The sequence below is a fragment of the Nansenia antarctica genome, assembly GCF_963989245.1.
Source record: "Nansenia antarctica genome assembly, chromosome: 4".
Lineage (NCBI taxonomy): Eukaryota > Metazoa > Chordata > Actinopteri > Argentiniformes > Microstomatidae > Nansenia > Nansenia antarctica.
Window position 1 is genome coordinate 38,836,170 of NC_137689.1, and position 27,608 is coordinate 38,863,777.

A 27,608-nucleotide genomic window follows, 5' to 3' on the forward strand; every position below is an offset into this window, starting at 1 on the left:
TAGTAACTGCTCCTGAACTATCCTTTATTCTCTATAGTAACTGCTGCTGAACTATCCCTTTATTCTCTATAGTAACTGCTCCTGAACTATCCCTTTATTCTCTATAGTAACAGCTCCTGAACTATCCTTTATTCTCTATAGTAACTGTCCTGAACTATCCCTTTATTCTCTATAGTAACTGTCCTGAACTATCCTTTATTCTCTATAGTAACTGTCCTGAACTATCCTTTATTCTCTATAGTAACTGCTCCTGAACTATCTCTTTATTCTCTATAGTAACTGCTCCTGAACTATCCCTTTATTCTCTATAGTAACTGTTCCTGAACTATCCTTTATTCTCTATAGTAACTGTCCTGAACTATCCCTTTATTCTCTATAGTAACTGCTCATGAACTATCCTTTATTCTCTATAGTAACTGTCCTGAACTATCCCTTTATTCTCTATAGTAACTGTCCTGAACTATCCTTTATTCTCTATAGTAACTGTCCTGAACTATCCCTTTATTCTCTATAGTAACTGCTCCTGAACTATCCTTTATTCTCTATAGTAACTGCTCCTGAACTATCCCTTTATTCTCTATAGTAACTGTCCTGAACTATCCTTTATTCTCTATAGTAACTGCTCCTGAACTATCCCTTTATTCTCTATAGTAACTGTCCTGAACTATCCTTTATTCTCTATAGTAACTGTCCTGAACTATCCCTTTATTCTCTATAGTAACTGTCCTGAACTATCCCTTTATTCTCTATAGTAACTGTCCTGAACTATCCCTTTATTCTCTATAGTAACTGCTCCTGAACTATCCCTTTATTCTCTATAGTAACTGCTCCTGAACTATCCTTTATTCTCTATAGTAACTGTCCTGAACTATCTCTTTATTCTCTATAGTAACTGCTCCTGAACTATCCCTTTATTCTCTATAGTAACTGCTCCTGAACTATCCCTTTATTCTCTATAGTAACTGTTCCTGAACTATCCCTTTATTCTCTATAGTAACTGTCCTGAACTATCTCTTTATTCTCTATAGTAACTGCTCCTGAACTATCCCTTTATTCTCTATAGTAACTGTCCTGAACTATCTTTTATTCTCTATAGTAACTGCTCCTGAACTATCTCTTTATTCTCTATAGTAACTGCTCCTGAACTATCCCTTTATTCTCTATAGTAACTGCTCCTGAACTATCCTTTATTCTCTATAGTAACTGTTCCTGAACTATCCTTTATTCTCTATAGTAACTGTTCCTGAACTATCCTTTATTCGCTATAGTAACTGCTCCTGAACTATCCTTTATTCTCTATAGTAACTGTCCTGAACTATCTTTTATTCTCTATAGTAACTGTCCTGAACTATCCCTTTATTCTCTATAGTAACTGCTCCTGAACTATCTCTTTATTCTCTATAGTAACTGTCCTGAACTATCCCTTTATTCTCTATAGTAACTGTCCTGAACTATCCTTTATTCTCTATAGTAACTGTCCTGAACTATCCCTTTATTCTCTATAGTAACTGTCCTGAACTATCCTTTATTCTCTATAGTAACTGCTCCTGAACTATCTCTTTATTCTATATAGTAACTGCTCCTGAACTATCCCTTTATTCTCTATAGTAACTGCTCCTGAACTATCCCTTTATTCTCTATAGTAACTGTTCCTGAACTATCCTTTATTCTCTATAGTAACTGTCCTGAACTATCTTTTATTCTCTATAGTAACTGCTCCTGAACTATCCTTTATTCTCTATAGTAACTGCTCCTGAACTATCTTTTATTCTCTATAGTAACTGCTCCTGAACTATCCCTTTATTCTCTATAGTAACTGCTCCTGAACTATCCCTTTATTCTCTATAGTAACTGCTCCTGAACTATCTCTTTATTCTCTATAGTAACTGTTCCTGAACTATCCCTTTATTCTCTATAGTAACTGTCCTGAACTATCCCTTTATTCTCTATAGTAACTGTCCTGAACTATCTCTTTATTCTCTATAGTAACTGTCCTGAACTATCCTTTATTCTCTATAGTAACTGCTCCTGAACTATCCTTTATTCTCTATAGTAACTGCTCCTGAACTATCTTTTATTCTCTATAGTAACTGCTCCTGAACTATCCCTTTATTCTCTATAGTAACTGTCCTGAACTATCCTTTATTCTCTATAGTAACTGTCCTGAACTATCCTTTATTCTCTATAGTAACTGCTCCTGAACTATCCTTTATTCTCTATAGTAACTGCTCCTGAACTATCTTTTATTCTCTATAGTAACTGCTCCTGAACTATCCCTTTATTCTCTATAGTAACTGTCCTGAACTATCCTTTATTCTCTATAGTAACTGTTCCTGAACTATCCTTTATTCGCTATAGTAACTGTCCTGAACTATCCCTTTATTCTCTATAGTAACTGCTTCTGAACTATCTTTTATTCTCTATAGTAACTGCTCCTGACCTATCCCTTTATTCTCTATAGTAACTGTCCTGAACTATCCTTTATTCTCTATAGTAACTGTCCTGAACTATCCTTTATTCTCTATAGTAACTGCTCCTGAACTATCCTTTATTCGCTATAGTAACTGTCCTGAACTATCTTTTATTCTCTATAGTAACTGCTCCTGAACTATCCCTTTATTCTCTATAGTAACTGCTCCTGAACTATCCCTTTATTCTCTATAGTAACTGTCCTGAACTATCCCTTTATTCTCTATAGTAACTGTCCTGAACTATCCCTTTATTCTCTATAGTAACTGCTCCTGAACTATCCATTTATTCTCTATAGTAACTGCTCCTGAACTATCCCTTTATTCTCTATAGTAACTGCTCCTGAACTATCCTTTATTCTCTATAGTAACTGCTCCTGAACTATCCCTTTATTCTATAGTAACTGCTCCTGAACTATCTCTTTATTCTATAGTAACTGCTCCTGAACTATCCCTTTATTCTCTATAGTAAATCGTGAGCTATCTCCGTTTAGGGTAGTTCAGAGATATTGAGCGTCAAAGTTTTTACATTCCATTATGTTTTGTGAGATGGAACCTTTGTATTTTATTAATTACTAACTCAAAAATGTCAACATTTTAAAAACAACACCACACAGGCATTAATAAACACCTAATGGATCAGATTATGTAAAAAAGTCAATTTTGACCAAAGTGGAGATAGAACCTTATAATTCTAACGTCACGAACTGGTATCATCCCGGTACCTCTGGGTGTTGGTGCTCCGCCTGCTCCTCCATGTCCTGTCTCCAGCGGCAGAGGGAGCTGTGCAGTTTGGAGCGGGCCAGGGCGTGAGGCAGCACCAGGCAGCGGTCCATCCTCGATAGAACCTTCTGGAACTCCAGCTTCATCCGCAGCAGCTCCTCGTCTGACAGCGTCAGCTGGGACGAGCCCAGACACCTGGAGGGAACAGCCTAGTTAATAAAGGACTGGAACAGCCTGGTTAATAAAGGACTGGAACAACCTGTTTAATAAAGGACTGAACAACCTGTTTAATAAAGGACTGGAACAACCTGTTTAATAAATGACTGGAACAACCTGTTTAATAAAGGACTGAACAACCTGTTTAATAAAGGACTGAACAACCTGTTTAATAAAGGACTGAACAACCTGTTTAATAAAGGACTGGAACAGCCTGGTTAATAAAGGACTGGAACAACCTGTTTAATAAAGGACTGGAACAACCTGTTTAATAAAGGACTGAACAACCTGTTTAATAAAGGACTGAACAACCTGTTTAATAAAGGACTGAACAACCTGTTTAATAAAGGACTGAACAACCTGTTTAATAAAGGACTGGAACAACCTGTTTAATAAAGGACTGAACAACCTGTTTAATAAAGGACTGGAACAACCTGCTTAATAAAGGACTGAACAACCTGTTTAATAAAGGACTGAACAACCTGTTTAATAAAGGACTGGACAACCTGTTTAATAAAGGACTGGAACAACCTGCTTAATAAAGGACTGAACAACCTGTTTAATAAAGGACTGGAACAACCTGTTTAATAAAGGACTGAACAACCTGTTTAATAAAGGACTGAACAACCTGTTTAATAAAGGACTGGACAACCTGTTTAATAAAGGACTGGAACTACCTGTTTAATAAAGGACTGGAACAACCTGTTTAATAAAGGACTGGGACAACCTGTTTAATAAAGGACTGAACAACCTGTTTAATAAAGGACTGAACAACCTGTTTAATAAAGGACTGGACAACCTGTTTAATAAAGGCCTGGAACAGCCTGTTTAATAAAGGACTGAACAACCTGTTTAATAAAGGACTGGACAACCTGGTTAATAAAGGACTGGAACAACCTGCTTAATAAAGGCCTGGAACAGCCTGTTTAATCATAAATAATGAATTAATTAATTAAATAATAATAATAATAAAGGACACTAACTGTGTTGAAGGAATCTTTTACTTGCGTGCATTGGGCAAGAAGGGTCTAGTGTTTTCCATCAGATGTTGTAGTGTGTTGCCATTTGATCTACCCCCCAGTCTGGAGCAGTGCAGAAAGCATCACCATCTTCATGTCCTACCAACCTGGATGTTAAACCCTCTTCATGTCCTACCAACCTGCATGTTAAACCATCTTCATGTCCTACCAACCTGCATGTTAAACCATCTTCATGTCCTACCCACCTGCATGTTAAACCATCTTCATGTCCTACCAACCTGTATGTTAAACTACCAACCTGTATGTTAAACTACCAACCTGCATGTTAAACTACCAACCTGCATGTTAAACTACCAACCTGGATGTTAAACTACCAACCTGCATGTTAAACCATCTTCATGTCCTACCAACCTGCATGTTAAACCATCTTCATGTCCTACCAACCTGCATGTTAAACCATCTTCATGTCCTACCAACCTGTATGTTAAACTACCAACCTGGATGTTAAACCATCTTCATGTCCTACCAACCTGCATGTTAAACTACCAACCTGGATGTTAAACTACCAACCTGCATGTTAAACCATCTTCATGTCCTACTAACCTGCATGTTAAACTACCAACCTGCATGTTAAACCATCTTCATGTCCTAGCAACCTGGATGTTAAACGCTTTGACAGTTCTTGTCACACTTAACTTGATCACTCACCATCACTGGGTATGGTGAAGACACTATTTTGTTTCCTAACAGTCTAAAATGTACAATATACAGACTAATGCACTGGAAGAAAGCAATAATACTGTCTCCACCAAACCAACCACACTCGCACTACAAAAATAATGTATATTATATGACTACTTGCACATTACTGGACTACGTACATTACTTGACTACTCATACTGTATTATATTGCATTTCATCTTATTGGACAGCATTTTGCACTATTGAATCCACTGTAGTACGACTGGTTACTACCGTCAATTTATTACTTTATTATTACTTATTTTACTTTACCTTTTTATTTTGTATCTTGATGCTGCAATGCCAATGTTGAGGAACCAAAGCCAACAAATGTTACTTTACACACACACACACACACACACACACACACACGTCATCCTGTGTGTTACTGACCTAAACAAGGCCTGTCCTGTGTGTAACTGACCTAAACAAGGCCTGTCCTGTGTGTAACTGACCTAAACAAGGCCTGTCCTGTGTGTAACTGACCTAAACAAGGCCTGTCCTGTGTGTAACTGACCTAAACAAGGCATGTCCTGTGTGTAACTGACTTAAACAAGGCCTGTCCTGTGTGTAACTGACCTAAAGAAGGCCTGTCCTGTGTGTAACTGACCTAAAGAAGGCCTGTCCTGTGTGTAACTGACCTAAACAAGGCCTGTCCTGTGTGTAACTGACCTAAACAAGGCCTGTCCTGTGTGTAACTGACTTAAACAAGGCCTGTCCTGTGTGTAACTGACCTAAAGAAGGCCTGTCCTGTGTGTAACTGACCTAAACAAGGCCTGTCCTGTGTGTAACTGACTTAAACAAGGCCTGTCCTGTGTGTAACTAACCTAAAGAAGGCCCGTCCTGTGTGTAACTGACCTAAAGAAGGCCCGTCCTGTGTGTAACTGACCTAAAGAAGGCCCGTCCTGTGTATAACTGACCTAAACAAGGCCCGTCCTGTGTGTAACTGGACAATCCTCCTGATCCCAGCCTACACTCCCATGAGGAAAAGTGCTCACATCACCACTAAGACTGTCAGAACCTGGCCAGCAGGGTCCGCTCCACTGCAGATCTGCCTGAATGACACCTCATGGCAGGAATATGAGCATGAGGACCTGGAACAGTTCACGTCGTCGGTTCTGAACCACATAGTGAACTGCACCAACTCAGCCACCGTGGACAAACGGGTCCGGGTCTACCCCAACACGAAGCCATGGATGACTGGGAAGGTCCAAAAACTGATCAAGGAGAGGGACAACGCCTTCGCAGGGAAGGGCACACTGCTGTACAGCACCACCAGGGCTAACCTAAAGCGCGGCATCCGGGAGGCCAAGGCAGACCACAGAGAGAAGATTGAGGAATGCTTCCTGAGCAACGACTCCAGGCGGGTGTGGCAGGGGGTTCAGCACATGACAAACTTCAGAGCCAACAGGCTCACAGCCGCGGAGGACGACCCCCTGCTGGCGGAAAAGCTGAACTCCTTCTACGCCCGGTTCGACGAGGGGCGAACGGAGGTAACCACAACACAAACACCACTCTCTCCAGCTCTCAGCAGCCTCACCCTCACAGAGCATGAAGTGAGACGCGTGCTGAAGGCGGTGGACCCCAGGAAAGCCTCAGGGCCGGATGGCGTCCTGGGACGGGTGCTGAGGGACTGCGCCGACCAGCTGGCCGGGGTTCACCAACATCTTCAACCAGTCCCTGTCCCAGGCCACCATCCCACCCTGCCTGAAAACCTCAACTATCATCCCAGTCCCGAAGAAAAGCACGGTGAGCTGCCTAAAGGACTACCGCCCGGTGGCACTCACACCAATCATCATGAAGTGCTTCGAGAAACTAGTTCGGGCCCACATAGTCACACGCCTCCCGCCCAACCTGGATCCATACCAGTTCGCCTACAGAGCCCACAGGTCCACAGAGGACGCCATCGCGACGACTCTCCACTCCACTCTATCCCACCTGGAGAGGGGAAACAGCTACGCGAGACTGCTCTTTGTGGACTTCAGCTCTGCCTTCAACACCATCCTTCCAGACAGGCTAGTGACCAAACTACTAGACCTGGGACTATCACACTCTATATGTGCATGGATCAAGGACTTCCTGTCCGACCGCCCCCAGAGGGTGCGGGTGGGCTCCCACACCTCCACAGCCCTCAGACTCAGCACTGGGTCCCCCCAGGGCTGCGAGCTAAGCCCCATCCTCTACAACCTCTACACCTACGACTTCACCCCCGTCCACCCCAGCAACTCCATCGTAAAGTTTGCAGACGACACCACCGTGGTGGGCTGCATCTCGGGGGGGGACGAGGCGGTGTACAGGGATGAGGTAGAGCAGCTGAGCAAGCTGTGCAAGCAGTGGCGGCTGGTGCAAAAATTTTTGGGTGGGGCACAGCAGTGTGGCGGGGGGGTCCTCTTTCGCCCGCGCAGCGCGCGTTTTTTTTCGCGTGCACGGTTTTTTTCGCGTGCACGCGCATAAACACGCACTGGCGTTACAACCATTGTATAATTTCAACTTTCACCCTTAAAATGACCGTGTGGGCCATGGAGAAGTTACCCTGTCAACTACAGACACAGGTGGAAGAGTGACCGGTCTATGGACGTCGGTACGGTCCAATACCCAGTGTCAGACAAGGAGGAAGTCTAGTCAACAAGGCTAGTACAGGCCTCACAGCTACACTCAGGTTAATAAAGGTAGCAGATGAATATGTGTACTATGTGTCTGTGTGACATGGCTACATCAATGAGCAGAGATGAATGCTGCAGTCAGTAGTACAGTACTATCTATTTCATAGACACATGATGGATGATGATGGAGAGTGATGGTGGTCAACACATCACAGCAGGTCAACACATTCAATGATGTATCACAACCAGACCATGTCAGAAACACAACCAGACCATGTCAGAAACACAACCAGACCATGTCAGAAACACAACCAGACCATGACTGTAACACAACCAGACCATGTCTGTAACACAACCAGACCATGTCAGTAACACAACCAGACCATGTCAGAAACACAACCAGACCATGTCAGAAACACAACCAGACCATGTCAGAAACACAACAATGCATCAGCTGAGTTAAAGAAAACCAACTCTTACCTTTGATGACAGAACATGAGCCGTGTTTACCCGTACCTCCGCCTTGCTCCGCGCATATTGCTATGAATAGTTCGAAGATAGGTGCTTGCACGTTAGGTGCGAGGCTGCTTGGTTAACCCATTAGCGGGAACATTATTAGTTGCACAAAATAGGCTGATTTAATTGACCATGAACATCAGAGACAGACATTACGAATGTTCATTTAAAATACTCCGGAAGCCCGAAGTCCGGAAAACCGGAAGTCGGGAGTCCTCAGCATAATGCATTGTCTGCAATACAACAGGAGATTCAGGAGGACGCACATTTGTGCGCCCTGGCCAAGAAATAGAGACAGCCAATTGGAGCGCTGCTACAGCTCACGTGTAAACGAAAAGTATTCGTCCTGGCATAGACATCCATTGACCGGCGCCCCCGCGTTCTCCCCTATGTATTTTAACAGTGAGTTTTACACACACACACAGATAAAAATGTTTATTGTATTGGAGGATTTTTAATGAATGCTGATAGGCGCCGACAGAATATCAGCCGCATTTTGTGAATAAACAATGTTTATTTAAAAAAAAAACTTTTTTTGTGAAGGTGGGGGCGGCGCCCCAGCGCCCTCTATCGGCCAGCCGCCACTGTGTGCAAGGTTAACAACCTGCTGCTGAACCAGTCAAAGATCCAGGAAATCATCGTGGACTTCAGGAGGAAAAAATCTGCTCATCGACGGAGGGAGCGTGGAGAGAGTCTCAACCCTCCGATTCCTGGGGGTGCACATACAGGATGACCTGTCCTGGAAGAACAACACAGCAGCCATCATCAAGAAGGCACAACAGCGGCTCTTCTTCCTGAGAGTCCTCAGGAAAGACCACATCGGACAGGAGATGCTGGTGGCCTTCTACCGCTGCACAGTGGAGAGCATCCTCACCTACTGCATCTGCAACTGGTTCTCCAGCTGCACAGCCGCAGAGAGGAATGCGCTACAGAGAGTCGTGAGATCGGCCCAGAAGATCACCGGCGCCCCCCTCCCCTCTCTGGAAGAGCTGTACAACACACGCTGCCTCAGGAAGGCCTCCAAGATCTCCAGAGACCCATCCCACCCTGGGTACGAACACTTTGCTCGGCTGCCCTCGAACAGGCGGTTCAGGACCATGTTCGCAAGGACAAACAGACTGAAGCTCAGCTTCTACCCCAGGGCCATTCAGGCCCTGAACACAGCAAAGACCTAGGTTCTGGGCCCTGGACAGTCTGGACGGATTGATGGCAGCTGCTGGATTGAAATCAGGTGTAGTGCTGAGGCACAAATGTGTACATTTCAAGCCTGCAAACTGCGACACTAGATTTCAATCATGACAACCCTAGGGTACATAAGGTTGCAGAGAATAGGAAATGTTAGAATAGGTATAGCATAGCATAGAGTACAGCACAGTGTTTTATTTGTATAGTATAGTATAGTGGATAGTGTACATAGCCTTTATTTATGTCAACCAGCTCCTTTCCCTTCTTGTTTTTTAGTTTTTTTCTTTCCTAGCACCAGGGGAGCCCCCCCTCCCAAATTTCGTTGTTTGGTACCTGTACTATATCAATGACAATAAAGACCATTCATTCATTCATTCATAACTGACCTAAACAAGGCCTGTCCTGTGTGTAACTGACCTAAAGAAGGCCCGTCCGCGGCCCCTCAGCTCCTGCTGCTCTTGCAGCTCTCTCTCCATGCCCTCCTGGAGGAGGTCCCTGGAGGCCTGGAGGGTGCGTACCGCCGCCTTGCCCTCCAGGTGGAGCCTCTCCTGGGCCTGGGCCAGAGCACTGCTGGCTGCCCCCGGGTCTGGAGCAGGCAGGAGGAGGGAGCGGGGGGACACCCCCAGAGCCTGTGCCGCGGAGGGCTGGATGGCCTTCACCTCGGCCATGGCGCCGTGGATGACACGCATGGTGACCTGTGACACAGAGGGGGAGAGGGGAGGCAGGGAGAGGGAGGGGAGGCAGGGAGAGGGAGAGGGGAGGCAGGGAGAGGGGAGGCAGGGAGAGGGGAGGCAGGGAGAGGGAGAGGGGAGGCAGGGAGAGGAGAGGCAGGGAGAGGGAGAGGAGAGGCAGGGAGAGGGAGAGGGGAGGCAGGGAGAGGAGAGGCAGGGAGAGGGAGAGGGGAGGCAGGGAGAGGGAGAGGGGCGGCAGGGAGAGGGGAGGCAGGGAGAGGGAGATGGGAGGCAGGGAGAGGGGAGGCAGGGAGAGGGAGAGGGGAGGCAGGGAGAGGGGAGGCAGGGAGAGGAGAGGCAGGGAGAGGGATAGGAGAGGCAGGGAGAGGGAGAGGAGAGGCAGGGAGAGAGGAGGCAGGGAGAGGGGAGACAGGGAGAGGGGAGGCAGGGAGAGGGGAGGTAGGGAGAGGGGAGGCGGGAGAGGGGACGCAGGGAGAGGGGAGGCAGGGAGAGGAGAGGCAGGGAGAGGGGAGGCAGGGAGAGGGGAGGGGGGAGAGGGGAGGCAGGGAGAGGGAGAGGAGAGGCAGGGAGAGGTAGAGGAGAGGCAGGGAGAGGGGAGACAGGGAGAGGGAGAGGAGAGGCAGGGAGAGGGAGAGGAGAGGCAGGGAGAGGCGTCACTGTTTGGCGAGTTACAATGCCATTTGAATATGGATGTGTGTGTGTGTGTGTGTGTGTGTGTGTGTGTGTGTGTGTGTGTGTGTGTGTAACCGTATGATCATTCTGCTGATATTTCAGCTACAACTCTTGGTTAAAAATGGGCACTTCACCACTTTTCAACCTCATATTAATGATATCATTTATAAACATTTTCACTTTAGGTGTAAGAATCTCACAAACAAATAGAGCTTCTTTACAAACATAACACAATAGTATAAGATAGAAGAGAAAAACCAAAACAAATGTGAGGTTGTGGGATGGTCAAGTTAAATCAGTACAAGATGTGTCTAATCTAACATCCTTATATATTATACAGAGAAGAGTCATGAGGAACCAGATACATTGGCTAAATATATACACACTTTTTCCCAGCGTTTTTCCACCAGTTCTTTTTGGAGCCTTATAGTGTAAGTCATTAAAATGTTTAGTTATGCACAACCCTACACAATACCACAATAATCTATATGTTAAAACAGTAAAGTTCTGAAGAAAACTGCCTTTTGATGTCATCAATTGACAGATTTTGTAATGTGTTCCGTTAAATAGCTAATTCAATTTGTAAAGAAGTTGTTGGGAACTTCCCAGGTCCTGCCCAAAATGGTAGAACCCAGGTTTGTGTGTTTGGTGTGTCTGTTACCTTGCGTATGTCTGCAGCCGCCTCTTCGTCCAGGTTGTTGATGAGCTCTCCCAGCTCCAGACACTGGGCTGTCAGCAGGTTGTGCCAGCAGCACAGGTGCTGGGCGGGGTTCACCCCTCCCTCCAGACCCCTGGACAGGCCTGACAGCTCCTTCTGCCTCTCTTTGTGCCCCTGGAGCTGGACAGACAGAAGAGAGAGAGAGAGAGAGAGAGAGAGAGAGAGAGAGAGAGAGAGAGAGAGAGAGAGAGAGAGAGAGAGAGAGACCAAACAAGTCATGAGTTTGTAGTCCTACCAGGTTGTTATTATAAAAGAGAAGCTGTTTTCTCAAGCTGGCTAAAAGGTCATTTGTATTTTGGGTGAATTATCCCATTAAATAAATAAAGTAGTGTTAGTTAAAGAGTAGAAATACATGGCCTACCTTTAATTAATTGCTAACTCACTTCTGGTTAGCTCATTTAGTTTAGCACGCTCACTAGCGACAACGTTACCAGTTCTGTTTCCATATACTGTTTATGGAATGACTTGAAGGACTAGCAGCTAGTTGCACATGAGATTATTTAAATGAAATGCAATGTTGTATGTTTTTACAGTATATCTTTTTGATGTATGTTGTGTAAACTGGTGTACAAGTCAGTTTGCTACTAATACTACTACTACTACTATAACTACCATATCACATATGAGGTCCCTCCTCTTCTTGACCAGACCACAGTGCATGGCCCGCCTCTCCCTGTTCAGTGCTTCGTCCATCCCTTGCTTCACCAGGACCAGCTCCTCCTGGGCTTTGTCCTGGACCACGTTGATTTGCTCCTCAGGTATATCACTCCCCCTAGTGGTAAGAAATAAGTGTTGTTTCATACCAGATGCCTTGATTAGGAACTTAGGGGCATATTCTAATTTCCTTACACGTCCGTCTCTTGTACGTACTTCTGGCTTTGCACTTTGGTATTCCCATATTGAAATGGTGGAATGTATCTTGCCAAATAGGCGTTCCAGAATTGACACACCAGGTAAATGCTACCCTCCGCCTCAATATCCCACCCCTCCGATGGACAAGAGAAATCATCTATGGTTCTACTGTATGATACCATCCATTCTTTCTAATAGGTAAGCAATAATGAAGATACATTTCAAATGATAGCCTATACATTTAGTAGCAACTGATAGGCGAATGATCAACTGCTAAGCTAATGATCAACTGCTAGGCTTATGATCAACTGCTAGGCTAATGATCAACTGCTAGGCTAATGATCAACTGCTAGGCTAATGATCAACTGATGATGGTTTCCCCCCCCAAAAAGAATGAATGCATTTTAAGCACACATGTCCTTTGCTAGTTTTGAATGTAACGAAGACATTGGCTGGACACATGAAAATGATTGACAGATTCATTGTTTCAATTAGAAGTAGTTTGTATTGAGCAAGGGGAGGAAGAAAGGAGGAGACACTATCCTGTACTGAAACGAGGGCACAATCAGGCATGTGTTGCCTTTAAGGCAGATAACGTGTGGCTATGCAGTACTGGACCCTATAAAAAAAGAGTATACGTCATGTGAAATGTTGATGATGTTATATGTCTGAAATAAGAACATTATTTTGCCTAAAGCCTTGGCTTCAAGGTGAGAGAGTATGGTGGAAAAAGTCCTCAAGTAGGGCAAGATTTTTCAGTTTTTGTCCAGATTATGAGAGTGCATATTGTACGCTTTCAAATGATGTGTCATACTGTACACTGACATCTGAAAATAGTTGAAGACGATATGCTTATTTGAATGTTGGTACACCTCAAACCAAATGCTGGAGAAACTCTGAATCAAAACACAAAACAGCTGCTAGTAGCTAGTAGCTAAAAAGGAACATCACAACGTGCTGATAGAACATCAACGTGCTAAACACACATAACTACACATCATTATATGATCACAGTCCTTGCTTTTGAACACGTCCTAAAACGTACGTTTGTTTACAAGCACTTGTATCACTTACCCAGTAGCCTACGGCAGACTATACAGTGAATCCAATTGACACATTTTATTAAATTATAAGTATTTAGTGATCCTAAAACTATTATTTTTTATATCGAGCTGGCTTTTTAACACTTAAACTTTCGTAATATGAAAAAAAAGGAAAACACATTTTTGCGCGACTTATGTGGATCTTGTCACCAGACCGTGTCACATATTTGAAATCCTCGTTGTGGTTGAGTTTGCCTTATACAACAGAACCAACAGAATTGTCCCAAAAATGTAAATGTTCACCCAAACATTCAAAGTACTTGAACATTCATAAATAGTATTTGAAACAAAATCTGTTTGCTGAAGCATCTACGGAATTAAAACCAACCTCCTAAGCTCAGTGAACCAGCTGTCAATATGATTGGAGGTGTTGGAGAAGGTTTCTGAGATTAGGTCCTTCAGGCTGTGGAGGCTGTGCACCAGGAACTTCCTCTGGGCGTGGCGCTCTCCCAGCATGCAACGCTGGTTGGCCAGGACCACGTCCAGCACTTCCTCAAGCTGATCCTGGGAGGAGGGGAGAGGAGAAGGGAGAAGAGAGGAGAAGAGAGGTGAAGAAAGGTGAAGAAAGGTGAAGAGAGGAGGGAAGTAGAGAGGAGGGGAGGGGAAGGAGGCAAGGCGAAGTGAGGGGAGGGGAGGGGATCACAGAGGAAAGTAGAGTGTTTGTGTTGGTGGATAAACCCATGCAACACCGTCTATAACTCCACTAGTCATGAAGGTCAGTTTGGGCATATTCTGTGATGTGCCATTTCCCCAAATAGAAATATACAGTTCTGACAACTCCTTTTGATCATTAACAGACAATCATACTTGTTCTACATGTCATACATTTCTAGCTGCACGTTCTTGAACATTACACCTTGCTGAATGTTATACCATGACCAGCTTTACCTGGTAGGTGAGGTAATGGTGCTGTAAGATTTACCTGGTAGGTGAGGTAATGGTGCTGTAAGGTTTACCTGGTAGGTGAGGTAATGGTGCTGTAAGGTTTACCTGGTAGGTGAGGTAATCGTGCTGTAAGGTTTACCTGGTAGGTGAGGTAATGGTGATGTAAGGTTTACCTGGTAGGTGAGGTAATCGTGCTGTAAGATTTACCTGGTAGGTGAGGTAATGGTGCTGTAAGGTTTACCTGGTAGGTGAGGTAATGGTGCTGTAAGGTTTACCTGGTAGGTGAGGTAATGGTGCTGTAAGGTTTACCTGGTAGGTGAGGTAATCGTGCTGTAAGGTTTACCTGGTAGGTGAAGTAATCGTGCTGTAAACTTTTGGCGACGCTCTTCTCCAGCTCGCCCATCCTGGTGGCCTCCTCCAGCTCCTCTGAGAAGATCTTGTGGAGCTCCACTCTGCGCCACTCCACGATCTGCCTCTGGACCTTGGCGGACGCCTCCTCGTGCCTGACCAGCAGGGAGCGCTGCAGGTGAGTCTGCTTCAGCGTGTGGAGCTTCTCTAGAAGGACGCCGCAGCGCAGGAGCTCCTAGGGGACAGGGAATCAGACGTGGAGTGAAATCCTGATTCAGATTAATTCAGTTGGGAACAAACGCAACAGCATGTGTTGAATGTGGACGTAGCAAATAGCATGACTGGGCATAAAGAAGCCTCTTCAAAACGCAGGGAACATGGAGATTTTGTGCATAAAATATCTATGATATTCATGAGATACACGTCACCCTTCCCCTGAAGTCGCCCCCCCCCCCCCCCCCCTGGGAACGACACAACAGCATGTGTTGAATGGTGTCTGAACTAGACAGAAGTTTTTTAGCTGCTTCGTATAGAAACTTTGGAGATTTGGAGGTCAAATATCTACACATTTAAGAATATGATTTAAATAACAAGAACATGTGGGCATATGTTGTGGATATATATGTGGGTATTTTGGGGGAACATGTGGGTATTTAAACAACAAGAACATGTGGGTATTTTGGGGGAAATGCATTGTTTCTTTGGGTTCTGTTCTATAGTGTGACGGCTATGAGTAGCCTGGTTGTCTGTCTATATGTTTGTGTCTGTAGTAGTGTCTGTTCTGGTTGTCTGTGTCTGTGTGTGTTTGTGTGTGTCTCTTTAAAACCTTAACAGGAGATGAGTCCTAGTCCAGGGGATCCACCCCCCTTGATATTGGGAAATCATCCAGCCAATCAACCAGCCAATCATCAGAGGCCACACCAGCCAATCATCAGAACACCAGCCAATCATCAGAGGCCACAAGATTCAAAAGACACTGAGGCAAAACCAGGGGGGTATTCCACGAAGCTCGATAAAGTTCTAAGCCTCGAAAATGTTAGCTTGCGTTCGGTGCCATCAATGTGGCTCAAATAATTCGCTGCTTGGTTGAGCTCCTTCTGAGTCAGATATAATTAGCCTGCTCGCGACCAGGCTAAAACACAGGCTATGGTAAGACGCGCGTCAAAAAAGGCTCACAGGCGGAAACTAAACCCCGAACGACAGTTCCTCATGTGTCTTTTAGGAAATATTAGTTCCCACTTCACACGAGATAGATAGATTAGATAGTTTGACTGTGTGATAGATAGATAATTTGATAATTTGAAAGTGTGATCGATCGATAGATAGTTTGATTGTGTGATAGATAACTAGATATTTTGAAAGTGTGATAGATAGATAGATAGATAGATCGATGGATACATAAATTAAAAAGTGTAAAAAATAAAATAAAATGAATAGGTATGTCTATCAACTTGCATTGCTGTTATCACAGCTGTCTGGTTGGCGTAGTGGTTAAGGCACTTAAATTATGAATAAATCCAGTGGCAGCGGTCGATACCACTAGGCCATTGTGGCGATATGACGGTTTGTAGCCTGCTGCTGATATCACCACAGTAGTAATATTCATTTATTAAAATATGAACATATAACAATAACTGGGGCTAGTATGACCTACGCATTTAATCGGTCAGCAATGTCTTGCCAAACCATTTCCCTCGCCTTGTTAATTGCGGCAGTATTGCACTATTTTACATCTTATTTTTCCGTCTTCATAAAGATCAATAATTCGGGAATGCTGCGCAAATGTAGTACCCCTGCAGAGTGGAGTATCTTCATTTCGACAGATCGACTCTTCTGGGCTCTTTATGTCTGCGTGCACGCGCCCATATCGAAGATTTGTAAGCCTGTCTTCTGTGAACACTCATCACACAAGGCTGATCCTCGTTCGAGGAATCACCTGAGGCTTGAATTCCAATCTCGAGTTGCCTGATCGCCGCATTTATTTATATCACCGCTATACTGATCCACCTTTAGTGGAATGGCCCCCAGCAGCAGCTGTTGTGATCATCACACAGTTCCCACCATTTTGTATAATGCCATGCTGGTGGTTTAATTTGTTAGTTGTTCCTTTGTTAATTGATATTGTAGAGACCTTTGTTTAGTGATTTTGTAGAGACCTTGTGTAGGGTTTATTTTTGTACTCTAATAGTCACATTATACTTTAAAGATTTTACATAGTGACTTTTTGTTTGTTGTTTCAAAACCATCCTAGGGATGTGTTCATTGTTTCTTTTGTTTGTGAGGCATTTGTTTGTTGTTTCAAATTCAGTTTTTATAATTACCATAAGACGTCAAAACTGTCATGGCCAAATAAATATCTTTAATTTTACTCATACCAACTGTAATTTGTTACTTCTTCACCCTAGAGAACAAGAACTTAACATATAGGTAGAACCACTCTCTTTAATGTGTCAGCTGTATAATGAAGGTCATCGTCTGAAATAGCATATTACTTTTTTTTTTACTATTTATTTTATTTTATTTGTCTAGATAAATATCTATCTACATATCGTGAGCTTAGAATGATAAGGTTCTATCTCCGTTTAGGGTAGTTCAGAGATATTGAGCGGCAAAGTTTTTACATTCCATTATGTTTTGTGAGATGGAACCTTTGTATTTTATTAATTACTAACTCAAAAATGTCAACATTTTAAAAATAACAGCACACAGGCATTAATAAACACCTAATGGATCAGATTATGTAAAAAAACTCAATGTTTACAAAAATGGAGATAGAACCTTATAATTCTAACGTCACGAGTTATAGAGTGTTGCGCCTCGTGCCCCTGGGGGCTATTCCACAAAGCTCGATAAAGTTCTAAGCCTCGATAAAGTTCTAAGCCTCGATAATGTTAGCTTGCGTTCGGTTCCATCAATGTGGCTCAAATAATTCGCTGCTTGGTTGAGCTCCTTCTGAGTCAGATATAATTAGCCTGGTCGCGACCAGGCTAAAACACAGGCTATAGTAAGACGCGCGTCACAAAAGGCTCACAGGCGGAAACTAAACCCCGAACGACAGTTCCTCATGTGTCTTTTAGGAAATATTAGTTCCCACTTCACACGAGATAGATAGATTAGATAGTTTGACTGTGTGATAGATAGATAATTTGATAATTTGAAAGTGTGATCGATCAATAGATAGTTTGATTGTGTGATAGATAACTAGATATTTTGAAAGTGTGATAGATAGATCGATGGATACATAAATTAAAAAGTGTAAAAAATAAAATAAAATAAAATGAATAGGTATGTCTATCAACTTGCATTGCTGTCATCACAGCTGTCTGGTTGGCGCAGTGGTTAAGGCAGCCGACTGGAGTCCCAAAGGTTGTGAGTTCGAGACTTGACTAAGTAGTTATTTTTTTTATTTTTTTTTACATTTAACCGAAGATTTCATGCAAAGGCTTCAAACACCATTGTAATCGTGTCAGTTCTTGTAAATTAGCCTGCACCATAATTGTATAGCCTACATACTTTTTTAGATGAGATTTTAGATTAGATTCAGACAACGAAATGCAGTAAAAAGTGTGTCCGAAGAGGGATTCGAACCACAGTCTAAAAATTACGAATAAATCCTATGGCAGCGGTCGATACCACTAGGCCAGGGGTCGGGAACCTTTTTGACTGGGAGAGCCATAAAAGCCAAATATTTCTAAATGTATTTCATTGAGAGCCATATAGTATTTTTAACATATAATAAATTAAATATGTCTTACTTTTAATGCGATTTCTGGTGCTGCATGGTTTTGCTGATGTAGTCTGGTTCATACGTGGTGAGGTTGAGCTTCATGCAGGCGTTGAGGCTTCCATCAGTTAAACGTGAGCGTAGGTTGGTCTTAATGTTCCTCATATGCGAGAATGACTGCTCACATACATATGTAGAGCCAAACATGGTCAATACGGCAATACTAACACGCTGCATTGTGTGGTATGTCACAGGAAGCTCGTTCCAAGTTTTCAGAATCAGCTGGTCTTCAGGTTGAAGTTTTTTCATTTCTGTCCACTTGTGTTCCCTCGCCAGCTCTGCTCGCTGTCGCGCAAGACTTTCCAACTCTCCATTAAGTGTCTTGAACTTACTCATCCACATGTCTGATGCCTTCAGGTCAGCAACTTCCAGCTCAAAGTCTCCCATAGAGACCCCAGGGATGCATGTCAGGTCGATTTTGTCCACTGCACACTCATGTGGATGAGTGATGAACTTGAAAAGACCAGTGCGCGCACGAAATTCTCCAAAACGTGCTTTGAATGACTGCAGGAGATTGGACGTAAAGCCAGCTGGAGATCCAGATGTTGAGTGGAGTCACTTGCTAAGCATGCATCTCTAAATTGTTGCAGTGTTACAAAGTGCAGAAGACGACCTGTTTCAATGTCCCTGAGAAATACTTCCAGCTTGCTTTCAAATGCAAACACTGCTTGTTGAAGGGATGAGATTGTATTTCCAATACCTTGCATTTTCACATTGAGCTGGTTCAGATGGCCTGTTATGTCCACGAGATAGTGAAACTGCAGGAGCCAGTCAGTGTTGTCTAGCTCAGGATGCTTGACGCCTTTCATTTGAAGAAAAGTCCGGATTTCACTCAGGCAAGCTGCAAAACGGCTGAGCACCTTTCCCCTTGACAACCAACGCACGTTGCTGTGTAAAAGCAGACTGGGATAATGATTCCCAACTTCTTCTAACAGAGCTTTAAACTGGCGATCATTTAAAGCTCGGGCAACAATGAAGTTGACCACTCGAATGACCAGCGACATCACCTCACCTAGCTCCTGGCCACACGTCTGAGCGCAAAGCGCCTCCTGGTGCAGGATGCAATGAAAACTTAGGATGGCTCTCTTTTCATGTTCACGGAGAAGCGCTACAAATCCGTTGTTCTTCCCCAACATACAGGGTGCACCATCAGTACAGACAGAAATAAGTTTATCCATCGGCAGTTTTTTTTCTTTAGCAAACTCCATGAAAGACGTGAATAAATCCTCTCCTCTGGTTGTCCCTTTCATTGGCAAAACAGCCAAGCTTTCCTCACGCAGTGTGTCACCTGCAGCATACCTGGCAAATATACTGAACTGAGATAGATGGCTAACATCTGTTGACTCATCTAACGCGAGAGAAAAGTATGTCCCGGCGTTTATGTCCTTAATTTGTGTTTCCTCAACTTGATTTGCCATCATGATGCTACGATCGTGAACAGTTCTTGCTGACAGAGGCATGTCTTTTATTCGTTTGATTATCTTGTCTTTATTTGGGAAGTCATCAAACAGTTCATTGGCCACATCAAGCATGAATGTTTTGGCATACTCGCCATCTGTGAATGGCTTTCCATTCCTGACTATTGCCAAAGCACCCGCAAAGCTAGCGGAATTCCCGTCACCTTGCTTGGTCCACCCACGCAGTTGCTGTTGACTCGTCTGCACTCTCCGCTGTAGCTCCTCGCATGCCTTTTTCCTGCTGTCCCCCGCTGGATATTTCGATGCAAATGAAGCATGATGCGTATCGAAGTGCCGCTTTATATTTGACCGTTTCATCGATGCAATTTTATCATTGCATATTAGACATACCGCAGATCCTGCGATCTCCACAAATGCAAATTCCTCTGTCCACGCAGCCTGGAATGCACGGTAATAATCGTCTTTTTTTCTTTTTGCCATCTTTCTCGTTACAAGGGTTGAAGCGTATAAGCTAGTTCACTATCTGATCAAATAGTTTTTTATTTATTCACCTTTACAACGACCTCTGACACTCTCGCGAGACAATGGTTCCCGACCCGACCCACGGGTCACGGGTCATGGGTCCCGTGAAGAGTCCCGTGAAATTTAACTTCAAAACTAATTTCTGTTTACTTTAAAATGACACAGTATTATTACGCAATATCACAAGTATTTTAAAATCAGTTCCAAACTGATTTTTATTTATTTTTTTACTTTTCAACCCAATTGTCTGGGAGCCATATGCCGTCACCGGAAGAGCCATATATGGCTCGCGAGCCATAGGTTCCCGACCGCTGCACTAGGCCATTGCGGCGATATGACGGTGTGTAGCCTGCTGCTGATATCACCACAGTAGTAAATATTCATTTATTAAAATATGAACATATAACAATAACTGGGGCTAGTATGACCTACGCATTTAATCGGTCAGCAATTTCTTGCCAAACCATTTCCCTCGCCTTGTTAATTGCGGCAGTATTGCACTATTTTACATCTTATTTTTCCGTCTTCATAAATATCAATAATTCAGAATGCTGCGCAAATGTAGTACCCCTGCAGAGTGGAGTATCTTCATTTCGACAGATCGACTCTTCAGGGCTCTTTATGTCTGCGTGCACGCGCCCATATCGAAGATTTGTAAGCCGGTGTTCTGTGAACACTCATCACACAAGCCTGATCCTCGTTCGAGGAATCACCTGAGGCTTGAATTCCAATCCCGAGTTGCCTGATCGCCGCATTTATTTCAATCGCCGATATACTGATCCACCTTTAGTGGAATGGCCCCCTGTTGGTCTGAGTGTTGACAGACCTGTTGGTCGGAGTGCTGACAGACCTGTTGGTCTGAGTGTTGACAGACCTGTTGGTCTGCGTGTTGACAGACCTGTTGGTCTGAGTGTTGACAGACCTGTTGGTCGGAGTGCTGACAGACCTGTTGGTCTGAGTGCTGACAGACCTGTTGGTCTGAGTGTTGACAGACCTGTTGGTCTGCGTGCTGACAGAGCTGCTCGGCCCAGGCCTTCTCCGCCGCCTCCCTCCGGTGCTCCGCCTCCATCTCCTCCCGTGTCTCCAGGTTACACTGGGCCGCCAGCGCCGCCATGTGGGCCAGGTGCTCCTCCTTCAGCTTGCCCTCCATGCCCATCAGCTGGCCGTGTAGGACGCTCAGCAGGCGCTGCTGGGCCTGGGCCCACATCTGGCCCTGAGAGCACAGCGCGCCCAGCAGGGCGGCGATCACGTCCTTGTACATCTGGACCCGGGTGCCCTCCAGGCTGGCCGTGGCTCGCAGGAGGCTGGACACCTCCAGGCTGCAGGACGGCAACGAATCGTGACGTTAGAATTATAAGGTTCTATCTCCATTTTTGGTAAAATGGCGTTTATTAATGCCTGTGTGGTGTTATTTTTAAAATGTTGAACTTTTTTTGTTAGTAATTAATAAAATACAAAGGTTCCATCTCACAAAACATAATGGAACGTAAAAACGTTGACGCTCAATATCTCTATTGAAGTACCCTAAACGGAGATAGAACCTTATAATTCTAACCTCACGAAATGCATGCAGATTCAGAAGTGAATCAGTCAGTCATGTGATTTTTATCTTAATGAAATCTGGAACCGCTGGCAATCAGACTGTCAGACAGGCATGTTAGTGCTAGTGCCCTTTCTCAACGCAGTGGATACATATCTGAGGAAGTTATTTGGCCATGCTATGTTTGACGTTGCCCAGTATATTATGATAAGACTCACTTCTCCAGAGCTTGATACATGTTCTGGGGGTCTTCTAGCACCATGATGTCCACCATCTTGTCCTCAAACGCAGCCTCCTCTTTGGCTGTCTCGCTGTTGTTGCATACTGCATACTCAGGGTCCGAATCCCCTCTCTTTTTCTTTCACGAGAACAGACACAAAAGACAGTCATGATGTACGGAGAAAACACAAAATTGAAACAATATGCAAGGAGAAAGAAGAAAAACAAAAAAACACACTTCACTTCTTTCTTTCATGTTAGGATTCAACATTATTTAGTAAATGATGATATATTGGGATTGGGGGAAAAACTCTTGTAAAGATAATATCAGGTACAAAATCTGAGTGGCCAACCCTTTGCTGCAGTGAGTTAATTCTGGCTTTGGCACATATCAGGTTCATGGCAAGAAATCCCAGTGAGAGCAGCACCAAGGAGAGGAGGAATCCTCCCACAAACCCAGCAAAGTGAACACCATGGTTGGGATGAATCTGAAAGAGAGAGCTGGAATTAGCTGGGATTCCCAACCCTAACCAATTCAGTTGTTAAGTCTGACGTCAAACGTGACGTTAAGCAATTTCCAGGTCCAAACCAGAAATTCCCCGTACCAGTGTACTACAGCGGTAGAATGACAGTTCAATCGTTTTTTAGACTGGGATCTATTCATACAACAAGGCACACAGCACTTTCCCGTTTTTCCCATATTTGTCAGCGTCTTTGAGCCTCGGAAAAGCGCTATATAAATATAATGAATTATTATTATTACTGAGGCATTTCGAAGGGAGAGCCTCAGACAACTTTGGACCCGGAAACATGTCACGACTTAACAACCGAATAGTGTTGCTTCTCCCAACTAAGCTGAAATATAGTTATCAAGTGTATGATATAGAAAAAGAATATTCTTGTGACAAAATGTGTTAAACTATCTCTGTGGTTAAGCAGCTTTGTGGTCAGAAGAAAATATTACTAATATTGCAGTGATGTACACGGAATGAGTCATACCTTGTCAGTGGAGTTCACCCTCAGAGTCAGATTAGCCACCAGCGGACCAAACATATTGACATCATTCTGTGGAGTAGATGATCAAAGAGTGGTCTGAAGGCCAACAAGACTACCAGTGGAATAGTTGTAACAGTAGGACTTATACTTGTTTCAAATATTTGTTGACAGGGAAAGTGGGTGCGGCATTTGGGTGCTGCATTTGGGCCCCAGACCCATTGTTTGAAATATTTGTTTCAAACATACAGTGCCCTCCACTTCCAAGTATTGGAAAGGGGAAGCATTTTGTCTGCTTTTAGCTCTATACTCTGACAGTTTGGATTTAAAATTAAACAATTACTACGAGGTTAATGTAGATTCTCAGCTTTTTAAAATGTTTTTATTATAGGGTTGGACAAAACAAAAAATGTAAATATGTTTTTAGGGCATTTCTGCATTATTGGGATAGAGACAGTAGAGATTGACAGGAAGGATGGGTGAGAGAGAGGAGGGATGATATGCAGGACAGGTGGATGGCCGGAATCGAACCAGGGACCCTGCGATTATGTGGCATGCACCTTAGTGAGCTACGCCACCCAGGAGAAACCTTAAACATCATAATCATAAACATATCCAAAACATTAGGCTTGCCACCAACATCATCATCCAAAAGAAGAAAAACACTGGTGTGCTCAACAATCCCAAACAGCCTGGTAGGCCAAAGAAGACTTCTTCAGTGACTGACCGAAGAATAATCACCATAATTAAGAAAACCCCAAAACGACTGGCTCACAGATCAGGAACACTCTCCAGGAGGTAGGCGTGAGTGTGTCAGAGACTACCCTCTGCAGAAGACCTCACCAGCAGAGCTACAGAGTAGGGCTGTTACGATTAGTCGACGTCATCGACGTCATCGACTACGTCGGTTTGCGTAATATGCGTCGGTTAGTCGTAAATAAACAAAATGGCTGCGACCAGTGCAAACACGGAGGCAGAGCCGACGGCTAAAAGACTTCGCCCATGATCGTCCAAAGTATGGGAGTACTTTACAAAAAAAGAAACCAATGGCAATGTGGTGGTCTGTAAACTGTGCAAAAATGAAATGGCCTATCACAGCAGTACGACTGCAATGAACGAGCACCTCAAGCGAAAGCATCCTGGAGCGCTTTGTGAAGACAGCCGCAAGATAGCACCGTAAGTCACCGTTGTATTTCTGTTCACTTTTCCGGCCGTGTATGAGTGAAAAATGGATAGCTACTAGCTAATGTTACACAAGCAATGTAGCTCACCACAGTTTGTATGTCTTGTCTTCTGGTGTTAGTAACGTTAGCTATGTAGCTGGCTAGCTACGGTAGCCTTACTAGCCTATTGTTATTGTGGTGCTCGCACCTACTGTACGTTATCTAGCTCGTAGCTCGCATGCTACGTTAGCATCAATTTAGCTAATCATAACATAGCAGCGAGAGTAAAGTTAGCTAGCCATGTAGCTACTAGCTAGCTATGTGTTGTGGTGATGGACAGACTTCTAAATGGCCATGTTGGCTAAACATAGCAGTGAGGTGGAAATTAAGGGGCCTACACATGATAAGAAATGTGTGCTTTTTTTATTTTCAGGAGGCAAAGCAGTGTGGAGGACTTTTTCCACAAAAAGAACACAACTCCATGCACACCCCAGATGGCTGCTCAGCTTTCTAACTGCATCTTACAGATGATATTTTATGTTGAGATTGTTATTGTTAAAGATTGTTACTGAGAGGTATACGGTATTCCGGTTAGAATTTCACTTTTTTTACAGAATTTACTGCATTACTTGCACTTTTCCTTTTACTTGAAGTTAACTTTTATATTTTATAATATTATATTTTATGTTGGACTGTAAGAAAGAGAGGATCTTTTTTGTTGTGTGGAATATTGCCCTGCAGTGCAAGAATAATTGAATAAAATACTGAAATGTTGATAAGAGAAGTTTTTGACATTTATTTTGGGAAAATTAAGTGATACATTAATCGAACAGGGAAAAAATAATCGTTAGACTAATCGTTAAATTAGTCGTTAGACTAATCGACTAATCGAACAAATAATCGATAGATTCATCGTTAGAAAAATAGTCGTTTGGGACAGCCCTACTACAGAGGCGACACTGCAAGGTGCAAACCACTAGTTAGCAACAGAAACCGGATGGCCAGATTACAGTTTGCTAAAACGTACCTAAAAGAGCCTTCAGAGTTCTAGTATGAAGTGTGGATAAAAAAAGGAATGGCCCAAAATCCACAGCCCATCACCTCATCTGTGAAATATGGTGTGAAGTATTATGACTTGGGCGTGTACGGCTGCCACTAGAACCAACAATTGTCTTCATTGATGATATAGCTGCTGATGACAGCAGCAGAATGAATTCTCAAGTGTACAGAAACAACAAGTGAAGTATGAGCAGATGCTTCCAATCTCATTGCTTCATCATACATCAAGACAAGGACCCAAAACATGCTGTCATAGCAACTAAGGAGTTACTCAGGATCAAACAGGGGAAAGTTCTAGAGTGGCCAAGTCACTGTCCAAAAGAAGAGGCAGAAGAGGGAACTTAAGGCCAAAAGTTCTCAAACAACAAACAAACAACTGAAGAGATGCTGCAGAACAGGCCTGGCAGAGCATCACCATGGTTACAGTACAGGCCTGGCAGAGCATCACCATGGTTACAGTACAGGCCTGGCAGAGCATCACCATGGTTACGGTACAGGCCTGGCAGAGCATCACCAGAGAAGATACCCACCACCTGGTGGGGTCAATGGGTCGATGATTTTTTGGCAGTTATTGCATGCAGGGGATTGTGAATCAAATCCTAAACATGTATGCTTTATTTGGACATGATATCATTTTTTTCAATACTTTTTTTTCAGCCCTGAGAATACATTTTAACATGTTGTACTCTCTAAATGGTGAAACCAATCTGAAAGAAATAAAACATTGAATTAAAGCTGAGAATCTCTACTTTGACCCCATAGTAAGTGTTTGATTAAAAAAATCTACTGTTGGAACGTATAGCTAAAAAAAAAGACAAAATGCTTCTTCTTTCCAATACTTACGGAGGCCACTGTATAAGCTAGCAGTACCTCAGAATAGTACACGGTAAACTGTTGACGCTTTTGAAAGAAACAAATTGGGCGAGAGTAGCAGAGAGAAAGAGGGATGTGACCGGCACCTGTGACGCGTTGGAGAAGGTGAGGAAGGCCGGGAGGTCTAGAACCTCACTCTTGTGGCCCTTGATGTTGGCTTTATACGTCACGTTGTACTGTGATCCCGCTGAATAAACACAGTAATAATAATACTATGTCATTTACTAAGACAGGGAAACACCTGCACATTCCAATCCTTTTAACAACTGTCTTCCTTCGAACAATGAAAATGTGCATATGAGCATTCCTATTCGGTTGTTAAGTCTGACGTCAAACGTGATGTTTAGCAATTTCCGGGTCCAAACCAGAAATTCCCTGCACCAGAGTACCAGTGTACTACAGCGGTAGAATGACAGTTCAATCATTTTTTTAGACTCAGATCTATTCATACAACAAGGGACGCAGCACTTTCCTGTTTTTCACATATTTGTCAGTGTCTTTGAGCCTCAGAAAAGCGCTATAGAAATATAATGAATTATTATTATTACTAAGGCATTTCGGTGGGTGAGTGAGTGGGTGGGTGAGTGAGTGAGTGAGTGAGTGAGTGGGTGGGTGGGTGGGTGAGTGTGTGAGTGAGTGAGTCAGTGAGTGAGTGGGTGGGTGTGTGGGTGGGTGGGTGAGTCAGTGAGTGAGTGGGTGGATGGGTGGGTGAGTGAGTGAGTCAGTGAGTGAGTGGGTGGGTGGGTGAGTCAGTGAGTGAGTGAGTGAGTGAGTGAGTGAGTGGGTGGGTGGGTGGGTGAGTGAGTGGGTGGGTGGGTGAGTGAGTCAGTGAGTGAGTGAGTGGGTGAGTGAGTGAATGGGTGGGTGAGTGGGTGGGTGAGTGAGTGAGTGGGTGAGTGGGTGGGTGAGTGGGTGAGTGAGTGAGTGGGTGAGTGGGTGAGTGAGTGAGTGGGTGGGTGGGTGAGTGAGTGAGTGGGTGTGGGAGTGAGTGAGTCAGTGAGTGAGTGAGTGGGTGAGTGAGTGAGTGAGTGGGTGGGTGGGTGGGTGAGTGAGTGAGTGGGTGGGTGGGTGAGTGAGTGAGTGAGTGGGTGGGTGGGTGAGTGAGTGGGTGAGTGAGTGAGTGAGTGAGTGGGTGGGTGGGTGGGTGGGTGAGTGAGTGGGTGAGTGAGTGAGTATGTGAGTGAGTGGGTGAGTGAGTGAGTGGGTGAGTGAGTGAGTGAGTGGGTGAGTGAGTGAGTGAGTGAGTGGATGAGTGAGTGAGTGGGTGGGTGAGTGAGTGACTGAGTGACTGAGTGGGTGGGTGGGTGGGTGACTGACTGACTGAGTGACTGAGTG

At 43.9% G+C, this 27,608-nt stretch overlaps 1 protein-coding gene across 1 annotated transcript in view; it reads right to left on the minus strand.

Annotated features, from left to right (window-relative positions):
* The window catches only part of LOC308155181 (limbin-like), a 48,099-nt gene that overhangs the window by 18,296 nt on the left and 2,195 nt on the right, over nt 1–27,608 (minus strand). Inside the window, exons 6-16 of the mRNA XM_080528437.1 lie at nt 26,360–26,460; nt 23,185–23,250; nt 22,539–22,673; nt 22,185–22,324; nt 21,421–21,745; nt 14,698–14,937; nt 13,798–13,973; nt 12,127–12,286; nt 11,458–11,634; nt 9,850–10,127; nt 3,194–3,386 (exon numbers count right to left, since the gene is read on the minus strand). Of these exons, the coding sequence (XP_080384563.1) occupies nt 3,194–3,386; nt 9,850–10,127; nt 11,458–11,634; nt 12,127–12,286; nt 13,798–13,973; nt 14,698–14,937; nt 21,421–21,745; nt 22,185–22,324; nt 22,539–22,673; nt 23,185–23,250; nt 26,360–26,460 (1,991 nt within the window). The remainder of the gene's footprint in view (nt 1–3,193; nt 3,387–9,849; nt 10,128–11,457; nt 11,635–12,126; nt 12,287–13,797; nt 13,974–14,697; nt 14,938–21,420; nt 21,746–22,184; nt 22,325–22,538; nt 22,674–23,184; nt 23,251–26,359; nt 26,461–27,608) is intronic.